Raw genomic sequence first — 21,794 nt, forward strand, 5'->3', positions numbered from 1 at the left:
AGGAAGACCTCCACTCCGTTGGAAGGACCAAGTGGAGAAAGGACCTGGCTTCACTTGGAATATCTAATTGGCGCCACGTAGCGAAAAGAAGAAATGACTGGCGCGCTGTTGTTAACTCGGCTATAATCGCGTAAGCGGTGTCTACGCCAATCAAGAAGAAGAAGAATTTTTTCAGGCAACTTAGCCTGTATGTTATACTTTGGTATATATTTATATAACGGAGATGTTCTCACCGATATTTATTAAAAAAATTAGTTCGGTTAACGAATCGTATATACATAAACGCTATGTCTTGGTAGTTTTAGACTGTGTGCCTAATTCTTAAACCGTAGGAGATGAGCGAGCAAACAAAGGTTTATTTGATCAAAAAAATTTTAACCACTCTCGGCCTTTAATTTCATTGTACGAGGTCCACGTAACCTAGACGGAGACCTCGAACGAACGACTCAAACTTATTTATGTATTTGAAATTTTAAGTTAGAAACTTTACTAAGCAACAGGATGCTCCTACGCTTGTTATTCGGTTATTGGAATGGTTTCAATAAGCAAAATTTACTCCGTTAAGGGAGTTCTGCATTGACCGATACAAAAGGTAGTCCGATCGTTCAAGGTCAGAGCTATATGGTGGATGCATCAAAACTTCCCAGCCAAACTCTCCTAGTTTTTGCCGAGTCGTCAAAAATGTGTGGGGTCTAGAGTTGTCCTGATTTTTTCGATTCCTTCCTTCAATCTCATCAGTTTTTGACAGTTAAATATAGAGACAATCGGTCGACCAGGCTGGAGCAGCTCATAGTGGATGATTCCTTTCCAATCCCACCAAACACTTAGCGCAACTTTTCGGAGCGTTTGTGTTGAAATTGGGCTTGTACAGTTATTTAAACTCTTGTTTACTACCCGGCTGATCAAAATTGATAATTCCATACGTTCTTCCGCGTTTTCTTACATAATTTTTACATAAATCCGAATCCAGCTCTCAAGTAATCGCTCAAGAAAAAAAATACATTATTTCTTCAAGTTATTTTGACAGCTGGTTACGCATTGTGAATGATCCACATTAAAAGAGCAGGAGAGAATAAACAAAGAAAATAAACTTTGTGCGTATTATGTACATATGTATGTATGTGTGTAGTAACATAGATATTTTCATTGCGATTTAAGGGATGTTATTGATGATTGGAAAGTTTTATACAACATTTCAAAATGAAATATACTTCATAATATTGAACTTAACTAATTTAAGATGAATTTAACGATTACTTAGAATTTCCTTCAAGAAACAATTATTGATTTCATGTTTCTTCGCAAAACAAGGYTTGCCATATTCGCATTTTATTGAAAAAATGTATTAAAAATTAGTACTATATTTCTTTAGAGCTGCATATAGCACAAGAAAATTTACCGCAGGAAAACACTGACCTTTACCGCAGGAAATTTCCTCGACCATTTCCTATGCGTTTTTTTATATGAAGTTTTTACATTTCTTGAGAGCTGGATACTAAGCTTAAAGTTTTCCCTACTACCGCAAATACAATGTCATACACAAAACTAATTTTTTGAAATTCATTTAAATTTCTTTACATGTCTTAAAACCTCCACGTACACTCATATTTCCAACAATTCAACTGTAACAACAATAATTTATATTTGAACAACACTAGCAATAGCTATGAACTACTACCACATACTTCCAATGGGAACCGTAGGAAATGGAGGCGGCCATTCGTCAGTGTTAAGACTAAAGCGCGATCTTTCCGCCAAACAGATACTACAGGAGCAAACAAAAGAGATCAGTTCTACAGTGGAGCCAATACCACCCGTGGTCGACCATCCTCAAGGTGAGCATATAATGTGACACTGACAAAGTTAATTACAAATCGAAAGACGCCACAACATGCGGCAACTAGAGAATGCCAAAACCTACGCACTTGGCCATTATCGAGATTCTCGAATACCACAGAAAACGTTAGATTACTGTTGTGTTGTCTTCCATTCTTTGKGTTTTATTTTATTTCTTTTTTTTTTTTTGCTTTTTATTAAATTCGTTTTTGTTAACAAATGTATAAATCTGTTTTGGTCGTGTTTTCTTCGCTGTTTGTTTATTTGGTTGCCTTTTCCGCTCTATGATGTTTGCCTTTCCATTCGTTAATCGTCGCAGGTCAGTGTTTGCTGGACGGTGTGCTTGTGATGGAAACGAATGCAACATGCGAAAAGCAAGTGGGCTGTCGAGCCATACAGAAGACAGGACAGTGTTGTCCTGATTACAAGTGCGGTAAGTGAAAACTAACTGTTTGCCTATATGTATATCTATATGATTTAGAAAAGTCAGAAAGTCTTTACGAACTTTACGAACTTAGAACTACATAAGTATGTATACCTTGAACAGGCTAAATTAAATTTTCGACACAGTCTAAAATACCTAAAAGGAAACGTCTTAGACCCTATAAAACACTACAAACTTTTTATTAGATGCTGTGAAGACTTAATTAAAACGCTATATATACGAGCTGCCACGTCCACAAACAATAACAATAAAACAATATGTAAGCACTAATTTAAAATATAATATAAAGCTGTAGTTTGGTGCTGAGGATCGTAGTAGCAAGGGGCGTGGCCCCGCCCTCTAACAAATTTAATGTATGTACGTCTCTTCCGAACCACTTAAGCTACAACAACTAAATTTTCTGAGTAAAAATCTTATAAGAACTTCTACGGACAGTGTGAAAAATGGATGAAATCGGAGGGTACCCCGCTTACTCCCCATATAAMGGTACTGTTAAAAACTACTCAAAGTGCGATGATTCAATAACTAAGTACGCCAGATACATTAAATTTTACCACAGAGATGGTATGAGAGAGCTTTATGGTAGCTGGTGTGAAAATTGTACAATGAGCGTGCCACCACCCACTTTGAATGAAATCCCATATCTCGTTACTCGACATACCGCTTTCGAAAAGATTTAGTACATGGCATTCTTATATTTTTATGTCACATTGTGAAAGTGAACGAAATTGGACAACAACCACGCCTACTTGATATAACGCACAATTTTAAATTCCACTTGATTCGTTCAGTTTCCAGTACATAAATCAAGAAGCAATTAATATAACGGGAAAAAACTTCACACGAATAATCGTTTTAATGTGTGCCACCTTATGACTAAAAATTGTTGAAATCCAATAAAAACTGTTGAAGTCCCTAGGTACCGAATATTTAGACCCCAGTACCTATTGTTCACTTTTGATCAAAAATGTCGGACAATATGTGATTTTTAAAACTGAAATTAAAGGATAATCCTTCTCTATTAATGGTAATATGTATGTCAACAATGGGTTGAATCGGTATAGTTAATAGAAAGATTTTCGAACTTCTGGGTGACTTTATACCGCATATATCGGCCAATATGTGAGCTATCCCAATGGAAAATAAGAGAGCGTGTTTTATTTATGACAATGTATTTTTATGCCTAAAATAGATCAATTTGAGCGAAAACTTGCCCTAGCCTCTATATATGTAACTAAGTTAGAAACTTCTCTTCTTAAAATAAAGAAGAACGCGAAATCAAGGTCAGATGGAAAAAAATTAAATAAAATATTATTGTTTTTTTTTTTTAATTTAGAATTTAAGTTTGAATAAGTTGATTTCCTATAATTCGTTTTTTTTTCAAATTTTGAAATTGCATACATTTTATTAAAGAAACGATATTGTTTATGTCCGCTTATGTGTTAAATGAACGTGAACGGTAGACAGCATTTGTGAATCCATTCTGCTCTGTGGTCTGCGCCGTAATCCACGTGAGTTTTGCTAAAACATTTCTACTTGTCATTTTGAGCTAATTTCTATTGCTTCGGATTTCTAACGGTTAAGGTCTCAGTGCAGAATTTTCGAAAATTCTTTTTTTGTGTTGCATTATCGGATAGTAAACACTGTAATAAACATTCTCTCACATTTTTAAATTCAAATTATTACGGCCGCTACAGCTTTTAGAAGAACAGTGTGGGGAACATAGCGACTCCAATCTTTAAACACGTTTTTCTCAGAATGGTGTTTTTCAAAACGGGTTCCACTCTCAAAGGCAGAGCTTTTAAGATATCTAGGTTCCACTTGGAGAGAACATTTTTACGTCATTCGATATCGCGCTATGGAATCTTTTATTTTATTAGTACGCGGCATTCGGACTGATTAGTTAATTTCAACATAAAAAAAAAATTGCGATAATCTGTGATTTTTCAGAGAGTCTCACTGAAACGATCCTTTTAGTAAGCATATAGAGAGAAATCTCCATATTTCAATCAATAAAACTGGCAGCAAGCCTTTCGCTGAAGGTTCGTATGATCAATCAACATTATCTCGCGCTGTATGAAGTTTGTAACCAAGGATCTTGACTACTGGAAGATACTGTTTTGGGTATAGAACCGTTCTTAGCCAGGACCCATCATCACCAGAACACAGATTCTACCAGCAACAGCCACAGGCATATAACATCTTTAAGTGAGTTCTAAAAAGTCGTTTCGTATGGTAAACGAGCAAAATATAAAAATTACATGTTGCAATATATAACATATGTAAATAAATGGTATTGAACCAGGAATGGTGTTGCAAACCTAGGATCGGAATCTAAGAAATTTAAATATAACTTATACACTGTCCGACATATTTACCAAAAGGTCTTTTAGAAAAACGAAAATCTTTATATGGAGTATATGAGAGTTGTATTATCATGCTACATACTAAATAAATGTTCCCTGCAGTAAAGTCAGCAGGTAGTTCGAAAATCCTGATATTAGTTATATGGGGGCTAGGTAATGATTTTTATCTATTTTAGGAACAAACACTGTTARGAGTAAAACCTATTCTGTAGTTTTCATTTTGATGTCAATATTGACCGATATTTTCATTAAAAAGTCACGCGGGAATTCGAAAATCTTTATATTAGATATATGAGGGCTCAAGGAAGTATTGGCTTGATTCAACAAATAGTTACTATTGTCAGAAAAGGATTCTCTCTGCATTTCAATTGTATATTTCACACATTGACCGATATTTTCGGTCAAAAGTCAACTACAAATAGACGGGTCCACATATTTAATACCCAGGGGCTTGAACAGTTTTGGTTGGATTTGAGCTATTTTTGGTCAAAAGGTGGTATACTTTAAAGGAATTATTAGTCCATAATTGTATGCGATTATATTCATTACTTCTTGACTCATATGTTGGAAAGTGAAAGTTTCAAATAGAATTTAAAATTGTGTTTTAAAATAAAAAAGACGGAATATAGTCCATTTTCGCACTGTGACAAAAGAATATGAGAACTACTTACTACTTACTGTATCTGTCACGTTTAGTTGTGCGCCAAAAATCCAGTCCCCGTACCAAAGAAGAACTTAAAAAGGAGATTATCAGGAACGAAATATCACCTAATTTTCCAAAAACAACTGGTAGAATCCAAGCCTAGGCGGATGCCAGCCGTAATAGATGCAGCAGGTGGACCCATTAAATTAAAGAAAAAACAAAAATTAGTTGGATAAAATTGTTATTTTCCATGGAGTGTATATTCAATTTTTTTTACCTGCATTTGTCAATAATTGTAGACTCACACGATTGTTCGCTAAAGTATCCTAATCCCTTATTGGTACGGTAAAATATTGCATGAATCTTTGGTATAACTGGAATTCCAAGGGATTCGTAACTCTTTTTAAAAGCGTCGATATGCTTTTGAAAATTGAAATCTAATTCGATTGAAAAGCATCCATCAACAACTTTTTTCAATGCTCGAAACGTATCAACATATTTTGCGCAACTCAAACATTTCATGCCATCTAATACGTCTACCTTATTTAACAAAGTTTTACCCGCATTACCTGCAAAAGACGGAGATCCATATGTACACTGACGTTCATCATTGCATTTTTTGGCCCAAACTGACCTTTTCGTTTTCCAACATCATATGTTTGAATAAAGTATTAACACCACCTAATAATAAGTGTAATTCTGGAGGAGGGATGACATGTAGCACTTCTTTATCATCGTTCGCCAAAAAGAGTGGTGGGTTTACACAATTTTTAAAGAACTTAGAATGTTTAAAAACTTTCCCTTTCGAGCACCAGCTTCTGAAGTTTTTTAAACAATTTTCTATTGTTCTAGCGGGTTTATAATTATTGAGATTAAGATGAGATATATGTCCTATTAGACCAGTAACGATGTTGGCAAGCTTGAGATCAGTAGCTATTGAACCTTTGTCAAGGAATCAATTTATATCTAATGCTGTCCAAATAAGTGAAATGTTATCGTAATTTTCCTCAGTCGAAGGCGCTAAGCCGATTACAAATATCTTTTTTACACCAGAATCTTGATAATCTTTGTGGTAATTACTTTTAGTTTGCTTTTCTTTATGACTTTCAAGCAAAGATTTCTAAGATTTTTGAACCGAAAGCGTGATTTTGAAAAAGCCACCTCCCAATTTTAGGTATGGTGTTTCTGAGAGTCTTCGACTATTCACAATATAATTAATAAATCCAAGTAAATCACTACATATAACTGCATTTTCTGGAGAGGAAGAGCTGTGATTAGGAAATTTCTTCTTTTTCACAAAATAAAATTATTTTGTCTCAAATTATCAACAGAGTGACTATTATCAGCCAGTTCTTTTGAAAATTTGGTTCGATAATTTTAGAGTTTTTAGTCTCAGCCCGAGCAGTAGCGATGTCTAAGACCTTTCTTCTACTTAAACTTAAATTTTTCTGCATCTTTCGTAGTGCCTATACAGAAGTTGGAGTGTTCTGTCTCTCCGCTGTTTTTTTTACTTTTAAATTCAGATTTTTTCCATGAGATTGTGATAATCATAATGAATTGTCACCATTTTTATTTAAGGCCTCATTTTTTTCATTATCATTCTCAAGCATTTTATTTTTTAAGAGTCTAGCCACAAAATGATCTTTCTCCTTGCTCGATTTATTTACTTCATTCTCGATGGCATTAATTGCATTGCTGAAATTGCATTTGTGACTTATAACGCGGCCAAATAATCCTAAACACTTGGTACACCTCTTATCGAATTTTATTTTAGTAACTTTTTTTTTTTCTTTACATTTTTTTCTTGCCTCTTTTTTAATGTGCTTCTGGCATTCAAACCTTTAACGTTTGTTAGATTCTTATTTCGCAAGTCACTGATTTTTAAACAGAGAAAACATGTACAATTTTCACTAGCTGATGAAGGACGCGTTTTTATTGATGTTAACTTACTGAAGTCAGGAACTTTGAAGTTTTTTTTAATTTTTTAGTCCCTTATGCACTGACGAATTGCAAGTAAAACATATAACACTAGGAATTTTCGCTGCCAAAAACAAGCGTCAAGTGGATTTTTTTCTCAATTTACGTTTATTTTCTTTCTAATATCATTTAGAAACAGAATCCACTTGAAAATTTTATTTACCTAAAAAATKTATTTAAATATGGCACCCTAACAACAGCGGGAACCTTTCTCACAACCATTTTGCTCTTATCTAGTAGCGTAATGAGTGGATGACGTGTGTTTCGATATTCTTCATACGCGTCGTGATCAACACTTTCCTCAATTTCACTTCCTTTTTTCGGATAGAATGGTTCAAACAATATTGCAAACTCTGTAAGGTTCATGTTTGCAAAATCGTAATCGGGAGATTATAACGGACGTTTTTGATATTTTTCAAAGATATTACTATAATTACCAGTTGCGTGCCCGTTTCTGTCGAATTGCAATACTCTGTAACGCTGTTCTGCCTTTCTTGTGTTCAGAAAAATGCAGCTTCGAGAACTGTCCCGTAATGGGATATGACAAAGCCTATATGCTCATTAGCAGCTGATACTTATCGTTCATGAAGAATCTTCATACATATGCTGAACAGAAATGTCAGTTCCTTCGCGTTGAATTTGCTGTATTGCCTGCGCAATTCCAGAATCTATACCTGCAGGTTCTGCTTTCGATAGGTTCTTTGTTATATAGTACGCTATCGCTTCGTTTGATCCGCATGGTTGAATATCCATGTTCCTGCCCATAGTCCTAGCAACTCTGGGTGGTAATTATTTAACAAGCACCTTCCTTTCGACGCTTAAGTAAACAAATTCTACCTCCATTACGAAGAAAATCATCTGAAGAATCTGACACAATTCGTGTCTCGTCACATTCTTGGCGTGGAAAGTTGAATCGGCATCTTATAGAAGTATTATTTTTTGAACAAGTTTGAGTTTGCCGATGAATTTGGCATTTTTAAACTAATTCATAAAGCTCTGGATCTTCTTCTTCTGGAGGGATTCTACAGCAACAATTACGATCCAGATGAAGTTTCCCTCCTTCTGCCCCAATTTTGGAATTCAATGCGCCACCAATGATCCTTCACTTTTCCGCCAAACACATAATCATTATTTTTTATAAGTTTCATTACAGCATTTACTCTTAGCATGAAATGCCGACTCAAAATTACTGGATACTTCCCAATAAGTCTTTGGGTCTTATAAATATCGAGAGTACTGGGATCAACATCAGCCCTACCATCGGCTTTTAACAAAGCCTTTCGTTGGTCTAGCCAGTTGAGATCATTTGAGCTGAATGTTATAAAGTATGTTGGAGGTCCTAAACATCTGATTTGAGCTAATAGTTCATTCAGAGCGGATCTCTAATAAGCATAAATATGGACATCTTCTATTGCTTCTTCTTGATTTTTTTGTCGTATGCAGATATAGTGCTTTTGATTCTATTCTTCTATTATTCAAAGAAGGATAAGGAGTAAAATAGCTAGTCGTTACGTTGAAATCTTGTGTCACTTCCCAAAATTCTAAACTGAATGTAAACGCTGTAATATTTACAGGCCCTTGTTCTTTGAACCCGTTTTTGTTTTCGTAAGGAAACAAGAAGTACCAGGCAAATTCTTTTGCTTTCAGTTCATGTCCGATAATTAAGGCATTTCCATTGTTATCCTTCGCTCCATTGTTATCCTTTGCTCTTGACCACAAGAATGTGAGTTAGTGAAGTAATAATCGTTATCATAGTACATCACTTCGAATGATTGTCCATCTGTTATTATTATGCCGGCGCTATGTTCCATGAAAAGATCTTCCAACCCTTGACGWAGRGTGCGTCCGAAGTTTGTTTCATTATTCTTGTCGCTCAAGCTTCCATATATGCTTGGTTCATCGTCAAAAGTGATCTGAAACCGTTTGCCGAATGCGCCTAAAACATCTTTTATTGCGTGGAAATTTCGCACCAGTAGGTATCCATCGTCTTCAATACTATAGGCCATTAAATTTCGCTCCGTTTGAAATCTTATATTGCTGTCGATTTGGTCACCCGTTATCATATGCAGGTTGAGGGTGTTTGTAAACCATTGTTGTGGTGCAAGAATACTGGCTCTTACGATGTTCGACAATGCCATCGCACAGCATTGTACACCTGCAAATCGTGATATGAATATGAGCTGTTTTCTTGATGCCATGAAGCACGCACAATCCTCGAAAAATCACATATTCTTGTGTAAGCACTAGTGTCATCGTTAAGTTCATTATTGATTTCATTCATAACCTCATAACGGTTCTAGTCTAATAATATGCTCTTCATTCATTATGACGTTTTGATCGTCGTGACGTCTTTATAAAGGGGATTGTTAGCGACCAACCAATGTAGTGCATCGTATACCTTTTGCCTAGATACTGAAAACTGTCGCGTTACATTCATATTTTCCAGAAATTCAGTAATTATAACTATTCCAGCATTATTAGTGGCTCTTGGTAACATGTTCGAAAGTTTTTCATTAACTTCGAAAACATCCTGAGCAAACAATACTTCTTGACCTCGAAAACTATATTGCCCAAATGAAATCAGAATTTGCTCGGCGTGAGATAATTCCGAAATCWCGTCTGGAATAAAGCCTGGATCTAGATTGTTCCAACAAGATTTAGATGGTGGAATATTTTTCATTGAATTCAAATGGGTTTTGCAACGATTGCGAACAACCAAAATTTTTTTTGCTTTAATTCATTAGGCAMATATGTGTTTGCTATAGCATCTACAATCCACTTAAAAATTTGATGTCTATAGCATCGTTTAGTACAAACTTCACATATCGCATCTCAAAACGAGCTACTTGCCTACCTAAGGCTCGTTATACTGGCTTTACGTAACCTCCCGACCTTTTCGATTTGTTTCTGCATTTGCATCAAACGAGCCTCTCTGGCTTGTTCTGATTCTAAGGCAGCAGAAAAACCGGCATTCTGACACATGTGCTGCAAACGATCCTCTCTGGCTTTTTCTGGTTCTAAAGCTCAGCTTTCCGCTGCATGCTGACGCATTTGCTGCAAACGAGCATCACTGGCTTGCTCTGGTTCTGAGGCTCGGCTTTTTGCTGCATGCTGACGCACTTGCTGCAAACGAGCCTCCCTTGCTTCCTTCGACTGCTTGGCTCTATAACTTCTCATATAGAGCCTTCTTTTCTCCTTTATTTTCTCTAATTCGCTTAAGAGTTCTAACGATCTTTCCAGTCTTTCACTCAGATTTGTTGTTTTTTGTATAAACAGTTCGTTAAATAAAATTAATTTATTAGTTTATAATGAAAAGATTTTAATCAAATATGCTATACGACACACAGACTTTTTGAAAATCTCTGTAAATATATTTCGCTTATAATTTTAAATTGCCACTACCGTACACTTCGACTGCTTTTTCGTTTGATTGTATACCTAATATATTCCTGATATTTATAATACTCCCCGGGAATCAAAAAAGTAACGGTACAAACTTGGCAATTGTTCTTGAATAGCACTTTTAATTCAAGTGGCCGGCCCGGAAAGTAGGTAAGCTAGGTAGGTGGGTCGTCTCATTTTCCATTTTTCAGGTAGAGGGGTTCAAATAAGGGGTAGGTAGAATATTTCTTTGTGTATTTHAAATTTTTATGAATTCTTATTTTATATTGAAAAAATATATTTTTTCTTCTAAGAGATTTATCAATATTGTGAAATATAAACGAAYATAACTTAAATCGTATTCTCCGACATTAGATTCGGTGACAATTTTTGAAAAGCTCACATCAACGTGACAGCCAAAGTTTAAAAACAAGGAGTTTTCTATTGCAGTTGCTTCTCGGAAGCATTTTGAAAACTAGTATCAGAATTTTTTTTACAACAAAATTTTTTTTATAAGTATTATTTTTTTATTACCTAAAACTCACATGTTTTGCAGTATTTGATATTATTTCTTCTGTGCACGGTTATATATACATATATCTATATAAAGTATAGTATACTTTCTTTAAGGATATACATATATTTCAGTATGAACATATGCTACTCAAATGTCGCCAAAACTATTTTTATATATATGTTGCATACTTTTAAGCGCATATTTTTGGTGAGCTGCTTAAACTTACTATCGCCTTCCTACAGTGTCGCTCAAATATTCTAGGTTTCAGTACCACGTAAAAAAGTTACCAACAAACATATATACATACATACAAGTGAAGCTAATAAAAGCGTATTAAGAAATGGCAAACGACGCATTAAATTATTTTTAAATGTGTGATTTAGGGACAAGAAGCAAAAACACCACAACAAAACTCACTTTGGAGTACTAGTGATTATAATGAAGTTTCCCCCAGACATAGCTAAAGCATTTTCTCAAAGAGCACCCGCGGATATAAATGCTTTTTGGGAAGACACTTCAGATGTAAAAACACATCACGCATTTATATTATCGGTTAATATTGGTTAATTTATAGTTTTGGAGTTAAAAGGAAAATGGTTTAAAATACAAACAAATTTTTGGCCGTTTAACCCAGTAAATTTAAATTCCCTCAAAGAGGAGGTCAGCGCTTATTACTGACATCCCTAGTGCAAGTAAGAAGATACCAACTGACGACATTTCTTCCCAGCCAAAAATGCAAATGGAGACACTGACCATCTGATCCACTGTACATCGCACAAGATACAGAAAATAAACAAAATGAGTATACTTGAGGAGCAAATCAATATCAAAAAAAAAAGCAAATAAGGAAGGGCTAAGTTCGCGTGTCACCGAACATTTTATACTCTCGCATGATAAAGTGATAATCGAGATTTCAGGCGTGGTTGTGAACCGATTTCACCCATATTTGGTACATGTCATCAGGGTGTTAAGAAAATATTATATACCGAATTTCATTGAAATCGGTCGAGTACTTCACGCCCATTTTCAATTTAAAAAAAGCCTGGATGCAGCTTCCTTCTGAAATTTCTTCCGTAAAATTTAGTGTTTCTGATGTTTTTTGTTAGTCGGTTAACGCACTTTTAGTGATTTTCAACATAACCTTCGTATGGAAGGTGGGCGTGGTTATTATCCGATTTCTTCCATTTTTGAACTGTATATGGAAATGCCTAAAAGAAACGACTCTACACAGTTTGGTTGACATAGCCATAGTAGTTTTCGAGATATATACAAAAAAGTTAGTAGGGGGCGGAGCCCTCCCACTTTTCCAAAAAAATTACGTCCCAATAATCTCCTCCCTTTGTGCCAAATTTCATTTTAATATCTTTATTTATGGCTTGGTTATGACACTTTATAGGTTTTCGGTTTCCGCCATTTTGTGGGCGTGGCAGTGGGCCGACTTTGCCCATGTTCGAACTTAACCTTCTTATGGAGCCAAGGAATACGTATACCAAGTTTCATCACGATATCTCAATTTTTACTCAAGTTACAGCTTGCACGGACAGACGGACAGATGGACGAACAGACAGACATCCGGATTTCAACTCTACTCGTCACCCTGATAACTTTGGTATATATAACCCTATATCTGACTCTTTTAGTTTTAGGACTTACAAACAACCGTTATGTGAACAACACTATAATACTCTCTTTAGCAACTTTGTTGCTAGAGTATAAAAATGAAGGACAATGTTACGAAAGTTCTAAACACGCTTATGAAGAAACAGAGCGAACATGCACAAGAACAGTCTGAAACAAACAGATGGATTAGAAAACTCTATGACATTGGAAAAGATAAATAAGTATATTTATTGAAGTGACATAATGCTGTGATGAAAGCCATATCCATTRATAAATTAGAAACAAAAAAAAAATTTAGAACTTGAACTACAACATATATACATATGTCATAAGTTCTTATTTTCAATTTATAATAATTCGTTTATCAATTTTGATATATATTTAAATAATTTTAGTATTAATATTATACAAGTTAGCAGCCCATACATTCAAAAAGTATCATATGATGCATTAATATCATATGATACAAAGTAATGTAATATGACACCACTAAATCGCTGAGATTGCGACACGTGTAGCGTATGTTTATACCCGTTTCAGCGGCATAGGTCTAGTATTAAGTAYAATTAATTGTAAATGTTAGTTCTGTAGTGAAACTTAATAAAGGAGCATAGCTCCAAGAAAATATTTTTTTTTATAAAAATAACAATACGTTTTAACTGGCGCCCGAGCAAGGACCAGCGCGTACGAAAGTGACAATAGCCTGAAAATCAAAAAGTGAGGCTACGCGAGTGACGACGGTAGGGATTGTGAAAGTGTAAAAAGCGAAAAACAACCAACATACTGTGTTAACGAGCGGCCCATCGTACACCGTGGGATCTAGACTAGAAACGTCGAGGGACCCCAGTACCGATAAAGGAAAAGGGACAACCCCGAAGCGATCAAAAACACCCTATGGGAAGCTGGAAATTATTAATAATATTACTACCGCAATGCCTAGCGAAAGTACAGATCCTCGACTACTCAAACTCCCAATTAATAACAATAGAAAAGGGTACGGCTAGGCTACAAACAGGAACATTTATGATAATACATGAAATTGACATAGATAAATATACGGACACACTTGACCACATAGAAGCGACTATTAAAATTGAAACTATCCGCAAAAACCCTAACTACCCCTTCATATCCTATTTGATAACACAGATAAGAGCCCAACTTAACAATCTAAAAGTAGAGAAAAAAATAAAAAGATCAATAAATTTCCTGGGTAGCGCATGGAAATGGATTGCAGGAAGTCCAGACCATGAAGACTACGAAATAATTTCAAATAAAATAAATAATGTCTTAMAAWWTWACAATAATCAGGTATTAATTAACAAACTTACAATATACAAAATTAGTGAGATAAAAAATACTACAATATAATATAATGAAATCATGCATCATGAAAAAAGTTTAGAAATTGAAGCATTTTTAGAGTTAAAATACAAATTAAAAATAATTAAGGAAGAAATTTTAAATATTGCATACGCAATACATTGGGCAAAAGCCACCATAATAAATTCCTTTATTTTATCAAATGAAGAAATAAATATTGCGAAARAAGTAATAGACAATGACAATATTCCATATGTTAATTTAGACGAAGCACTCGAATTTTCCGAAGTAAAAATTGCAACTAATGGCAAAATTATAATTTATATTGTTAGCCTCCCAACCGTAGATAACCAGAATTGTAAAACTTTAGATATTAGAGCAGTAAAAAATAACGGGAGAATCAATAAAATCAATTTSAAWACAATTTTAAACTGCGAAAAGGGAATTTATGGAATAGAAAATTATTGTAAAAAATACAATTCCTTCATCATTTTGTACCAACGTAACCAAGCTATCAACGGAAAAAAGTTCTATAATGAAGAAAGAACAGCAAGTAAACTACCAGCAATCCTACAACCGTCATCCGCACCACTCAACATAGAAGAATTTCTCTCGCTTGAGATGCTGAGACAGCTTAACTTCAACAATACAAAAGAAGTAAGTCCGTTAGAAGCAGCAATCAGCGTCAAATACGGAACCAGCATCACTCTAATCGTCTTTTTAATAGTCATCGCCTTAATTTTCGGGAAGAATCTTTTGATCAAACAAAAAAAAGAGGAACCCAATAAACTGTCACAACCGGTAATAGAAGGACTCTACCAAATTTTCAATACACCTAAAGATTTAAACGAGGACGTTTGAATTTCAAGGGGGGATTAGTTAGTAATATGACACCACTAAATCGCTGAGAGTGCGACACGTGTAGCGGCAACCTGTGGGAAGCGCAGCGTCAGCGAAGTGCCAACCTATGGGAAGCGCAGTGTCAGCAGCTTTATACCCGTTGCAGTGGCAAACATAGGTCTAGAGTTAAGTATAATTAATTGTAAATGTTAGTTCTTTAGTGWMACTCAATAAAGGAGCATAGCTCCAAGAAAATATTTTTTTTTTTTATTAAAATAACAAWACGTTTTTTTAACTTATATACTATKAACCTATGTTGGRTATAAAATATTTTCGAATTTTGTCAATAGATGTCGTTGTAGACGTATATCTCCAGTGCTACTAATGAGWTTGCGTCACTCCGTACAGTGCTGAAAAGGCTTCAAGCGTCATGCAACCAAAAAAAAAAATAAATTAGGGGAAGTTGAAAAAAGTTACAGCTGTTCAAAAATGAGTCAAAATAATTAAGAAATCTGCTATAGATATATTATAGATATTATTAGAATAAAAAAAAAAATAAAATAAGTTGATGTCTGATTAGAAATACGMAAAAACTTTTTCGACTACCCTTCTAAAAAACTATCTCTAAATCTATTTGGTTTGTCGGTAGGCATATCATTTACATATATCGYTTTTATCTTCGTTGGAATATGCATTTTCAGATTTATCCAGGTTTAACTCATTTATATTTTAATTTTAATTAAAAAGCAAACGAATATTATGCAAACCGCAGCATAAATTAACAATACGCGCTGCTTTATTTGGTTCGTAATGTAGTCGTCGTTTACCACAAAGATAACGAAATACCGATTTTAATAAACCTATTGTTTCCTCAATAACGATTCGACCTTTAGCATCATATGTGTTGAATCTCCTTTATCGGACGCATGTTATTGGTTCCCTAAATGGAGTTATGCCACGGTTGAAGTGGGTACACTTTGTCACCTTTACAAAATATATATTTGATTAGTACATTCGTATAAATTGATAGTATTTTTAGCAAACTAYTCTTACCTAATATGAAATATGCATGTCCCCTCCAATAATTTGATGAGCTAACGATTTTCAAATCACTCATATGTGAGAGTCATGACTACTGCCGGGATATTTAGCACAAACGTATCGTATTTGCATCTTGTGTGCCTACATATGAAAAACATATTCAGGTATGTATAGAATACTGAGTGAAAAGTTAATTTGGAAAAAGCCTAACCACTATAACATTAAGACTTGAGAATAATTTTCGTTTAAAATACGGATGTTTATCTCTTTACGGCACCATTATCTTCACGTGAGTTCCATCAACTGCTATTGGCACAGCAGGAAATTTTCATTTGGCAAAAAAATACGTTTTGCTTCCAATTCCTTGCTGGAGGTCTTGTCAATGAAAATCCACCTTGCACATAGCCTCTACTCCAGAATGTTGAATACTTCATCTATTACAATGCAAAATGTCGATTGGGCCATATAATTATTACAATGTTGATAATTATCTGTGGCTAAGAAATTATTGTTGGAGAAAGAAAATTGTTTTCCTCTTTGCATTTATTCCTTCTTGTATTCTTAACGTACAGAATTTAAAAAAACCATATAATTTTTAACTTTTTTGTTTTATATCTTGTAGATTGTCAAAAGGATGGTAGAATTTATTTGAATGGTGATAAATTAGTGGATCCGGAAACACCATGTACGGTGTGCTATTGTCAAGGTATGGTTTTAAAATTTCTGGAAAGCAGACACGTAACAATAAACATGTATAAACGGGCCTGTAAATATCCCAAATATTTAAACAATATACATATGTACATGAATTTAATTCTTCCATTCTGCCTTCACAGGTGGTGAAATACTATGCAGTTCTGTGACCTGTTTTCATCGTGATGATTGCAAGCCAAAGTACATAGCCGGTCGCTGCTGYCCGGAATATGACAATTGTCCTGGTAAAAAATTTATTTCAATTACATCTCAATAAAAGAGTTTGTATTATTGGTGAAATTACTAAGTAGCATATTTTATTTGTATAGTAAGCATGCACTCATAAATATTAAATAATAAAAAAACTTTTATCGTTTCTTCTATGGTACTTGTTTACATGGAATTGCAACTGATATAAAATTTTTTATTATTCCCCAACGAACAAAGTTTCCATTTTCGATCCAAGCCATAACGGAAACCCATCGCATAATCTATCATACGAAACTAAAGAAACAGTACCTCAAAATCCGAAAATCACTATTAAAGAGATCACCAAACCGATTGAGATACGCATTACCGATGATAACAAGGCCATATCAATTCACCAAATTTTCAAACCTCAAACTAAAGCAATTACAAGAGTAACAACGACAGAATCAACAGCAATAACTGATGACAGCGCTGCAACGCAACTGACTACTTCAACGCCAACGGCAAGTGTACCCGCCTTGTCATCAAATACACSAATAATAACAATTGACTTGGAAGGCAGTATCAGCAATGAAAATTCATCAATGGTAACTATAACCGGTTCCAATGTCAAAAACGACAGCAACTCACGCTTTGGCATAGACAACAACCTCCAAAGTATAATTCCACTGAACGGGGGCATTAATACCGGCGAGAGCTTAAAGCTTAGCGCTTCGGTCGCTTACACAAGTTCAGAGCACAATACTGTTAAGATAAATAAACCACAAAATGATGCAAGCGTTGAAAATAGTAAAAACGATAGTGGTGAAGTTTCAGAGGTAATGATACGGCTTGATGAAGACAATAGTGCTATTCCTGAATTCGGAGCACAAACACTACAACACGATGCATTTTTTAATGATTCAACGAAAATAAATATCAAACGTGAAAATTTACCAACAAYAGAACGATTAACATCAGCAGAGCCCATAGACGAATATGGTTCCCCAGAGTTTTCAGTCGGTAAGGGTGATGGACAAAGTGGTGATTTGCAGTCACAGGGTAGTTTTGATTTGGAACCAGAAACAGCGGGCAGTGATAATATTTATCACATTATCTTGACCACATCAGGACCACGCATAGATGGAAGCACTGACGGTTTTGACAATTTTAAGCCAAGGGAAGGTACGAGCTTTGCAAAAATTTATTATAGATCATATAATGATGTATAGTTCTAACGAAATCAAAGGTTATATACATATATAAACTTTTTTAATTAATAAGGTATTTACATGTCAAACAATTTAGTAAAACATAATGGTACAACATAATGTTTACTACGTCTTGTGAGTTAAGCATACAATATTTTGACGCAGGTTCTTACTACAAGACAATCCGGAACAAAGTTTCCGTAATTTTCATAATCACATTTTTGTAAAATACATGTTTGCCTATACAGATATGGTCTATTAAWTTTATTTCTATCTTAGTATTCTCAATATTTTGAGATAATATTTGTAACAAAGACCGTAACATTTTTGTTCTCAAATTTTCCACACAGATTTTCAACGCCCTTTCTTTGAGATACAAGCTTCAGGTTCGAATCCTCAAGTCGCCGTAGTACTACCCCCACCACCCCCACTTTCAAATTTCACTAATTCACCAATGAATATAAAAAGTACAACCCAAGCATTAGCTACTGATTCGAATTCTTCCATACATAACATATTCACAAGCACAGAGGAGMCCGTATTATCTTCTATCTATACGGAATCTCCAAAACAGTCTGCGGCAAACGGTCACCATGTAGAGGAGGAAGAAACCGCTTTACCAGTGGAATCAAATCCTGCATATCCTTCACTACCTGAAGATGATTTTAGTTTGAGAGATGTAAATTTTGCGATAAATGAAGCCGAAGATGCAGTGGAGGCAGACGTAAAGGAAGAACAGCGTAGTATCCCATTTGTTGTGTTTAGGTCACACAAACCCGTGGAGGAAGGTAGTGGTAATGGTGTTGAATTTATGGAAGTTTCATCTACGGCAACTTATGAAGCATGCGTTGACTGTACTACTGAAAACTTATCAAAATTTTCAGCCAAGGTGGCTCTTCTTATGAATTCAGCTGAAGACCTATCTGCTGAAACATCTATTTCTAATAATAGCGACTTTATATCTGATCGTCTCTCAATCAATGGAACAAACTCTGATTCCAACGAATCAATTGAAATGCAATTGTCTAGTGAATTGGGTAGCGGTGATTCAAGGGAAGTGGAGAAGAAGCTTGAGAAAAGACGTGAATCAACTACACCTCGTCCAAGACCAAGCTCAGCAATGGCTATAGATATTGATGAGCTGAGTGGAAACCCTTCTGGTGATGGCAAAAGTGATCCTACAGATGATCCCAAGCTTGATGCAGAGAGTATAAAGGCAGACGAGGATTTAGAGGATGGCATAGTAAAACAGGAGACGGGTCTAAAAGAAGATGTGTTAACAGTAAATGCTAAACCAAAAGAGGAGCGAGCAGTCGAGGAGGTTCTATTTGAATCTGAAACTGGCAGAATACAACAATTGATACAGGATCGTCTAAATTAATTAAGCTTATTAAAGTAATAGTTAAAAACAAAAGACAAAATATTTAGATAAATATAAGAATAAGAGAGATGAAGTATGTAAGTATGTTAGAATTAAATAATTTCGAAAAATATTTCAAAGATTCATCAGTACTTTATACTTGAACAGATATCGAAGAAGAGCTGAATTATGCATCATTTGTTAAAACTTTCAATTTCAGTAGAGTGTGTATCAAAAACAAAAATGTCAATAATGATAATACAGTTGAACAAGTTTCCTACAAATGTTCAAGTTTCTCCATGACCGTATGAAGAAATCTTGGTTTTATGTTTGAGACACCCCTCTTTTATTTATTTTAATTTATTAATTAGTATATTTAAGCCTCAAACGTAAATTCTATCCACTCTATGATGGCCTTAATGRTATTGTTTTCTCAGATACATATAAATCTGATAATTTCATGCAGAAGCTTTGCTCTATATTTTTTTAATTTCATTTGCACATACTTGTAGCACATAGATATTGTATTAGTTACCACCATTCAGATTAATAAGTACACAATTCAAAAAATATAGATAAAATAGGTATGTATATTATACTATCCATTTAATGTTCATTTGTCTTCAACACATGTAAGAAATTCAAAAAGCATAAAAAGTAAAGTTTTAGTGTCACATAGTTTGTATGCTGAAGTTTGGAGAAATCTATGTGAGTAAAGTTTTTCAATAGTTATTGTAAAAAATTTTTCGTCAGTCTTCTTAAAATGAAATAGAATTTCTACGGTGCTTTTGGTATATAAAATATAATTAAATTAAATTTCTAAACAATTAAAGTAAGGATTTCTGCGCTATCATAAATCATCTAAGTATTTATGTTTATTAAGTTATTGTTATATTGTAAAATGCTCTTTATAAAAAGTTTTTTATTTATATATTTCCATTGTTTTATGACCTGTTGAAAATAATAATACGAATGTATGTATGTATGATAAATGTAAGAATAAGAGAGAGCTCTGAACACCATTATATCCCAACCGGTATGTACTAGAAAAGCACAATGTTTACGTGAGAAGTATTTTTTTTGGGTAATCTTATCTCACATTAAACCATATTATTATTGAATGAAGCAGAATCTTGAGGTAGATGAGTTAAACTGAATAGAAACTATAATATTTCACAGCAAATTTTGAAATATTTGTCTTAAAATATGCATGTATGTACACTTATTTTAAATCATGAGCGTAGTTTTAAGGCCATCAAAACCACATCCAATACGCAGAACGAATGACCAATACAACGAAAATGCAATAAAAGCTGGACTCTGAAATGCAATAACTCATATTTATTAGGAAAATAAAGAAATAGTTAAAAGTGAGGAATTTAAATATATTGTTTGCGTAAGAATAAATCGAAATCTAAACATGAAAATTAGAGTTAACAGGAATTTAGTAAGAACATTATAAAAAATCACGATTCAGTAATAAAAAGCCGTAAAATTATAGCACGTAATTTATTTTGAGTAGCGAACCAATATTATTGCCTTGGCAAACCTAAAACCCAATTCAAAGTGGTATTAGTTCCTGCACTTATTAAATAGTTAAAGTTAAAAAAATTATAATATTAGCAGTATAAACAAATAGTTGATATTTTAGGGTTTAAGTATCCACAAATCAAGTATGAAAATTGCATGTGTACAAATGCTCATACATATAGAACGTTTTTTAAAAAAACTTCAATTTAGGAAATAGGAAGTTATATGACGTACATATGTATGTATGTATGTATTATGTGGCTGCGAACTATAATTTTCAGGGTGAAATTCCTAGAAGACAATGAGACCGTCTAAGATACTTAGGTAATTGTTGCTACTTTTCAGTGTAGTAATAATTGTTGCTATCAATTACATACAAATGCATATATTTAAATCACTGAACATGTATACATAAATATCTACATATATTTTTTGGAATTAATAAGGAATACCCATTTTGAATTAAAGAAACTTTTTTTATTTGTAGTCCCTTTAAATATAAAAGGCTTTTATGATAGACTGAAATCTATTTAATACTATCAATTTGTTTTAAAGTACTTTAAAATCTATATAAATAAGGTTTGCTTAAAATTATTATTTGGCAGTTTATAAWAGTTTCAAATATTTGCATGTAAAATATTGTTGTTTCTTTTATTTTCTTACCTCAAATACGACAAAATTATGGAAAATAAAGAATTATTTATTAAATTAATGTTTACATAATTTAGATAAACTTAAATTGTATACATACATGTTACACCCTCAAGCAATTCGAGCTTCGTAAAACATATACATACATATTTTAATGATTAGCTTCACCAT

General features: G+C 34.0%; 1 protein-coding gene across 5 annotated transcripts in view; it reads left to right on the forward strand.

Moving 5' to 3' along the window:
- Positions 1 to 20,773, forward strand: part of LOC108968088 — a 133,693-nt gene extending 112,920 nt beyond the window's left edge. For 3 of the 5 annotated variants that reach the window (XM_018931856.1, XM_018931858.1, XM_018931857.1), the window contains 6 exons: positions 1,659 to 1,835; positions 2,156 to 2,269; positions 16,612 to 16,695; positions 16,826 to 16,927; positions 17,130 to 18,056; positions 18,433 to 20,773. In XM_018931856.1, coding sequence (XP_018787401.1) covers positions 1,659 to 1,835; positions 2,156 to 2,269; positions 16,612 to 16,695; positions 16,826 to 16,927; positions 17,130 to 18,056; positions 18,433 to 19,463 — 2,435 coding nt within the window. In that variant the 3' untranslated portion in view covers positions 19,464 to 20,773. The remainder of the gene's footprint in view (positions 1 to 1,658; positions 1,836 to 2,155; positions 2,270 to 16,611; positions 16,696 to 16,825; positions 16,928 to 17,129; positions 18,057 to 18,432) is intronic. The other 2 variants (XM_018931859.1, XM_018931860.1) reach the window with 2 other exon arrangements.
- The last annotated feature ends 1,021 nt before the right edge of the window (positions 20,774 to 21,794 follow it).

This window comes from Bactrocera latifrons, unplaced genomic scaffold (genome assembly GCF_001853355.1).
Source record: "Bactrocera latifrons isolate USDA-ARS-PBARC rearing strain unplaced genomic scaffold, ASM185335v1 scaffold_200, whole genome shotgun sequence".
Taxonomy (NCBI): domain Eukaryota; kingdom Metazoa; phylum Arthropoda; class Insecta; order Diptera; family Tephritidae; genus Bactrocera; species Bactrocera latifrons.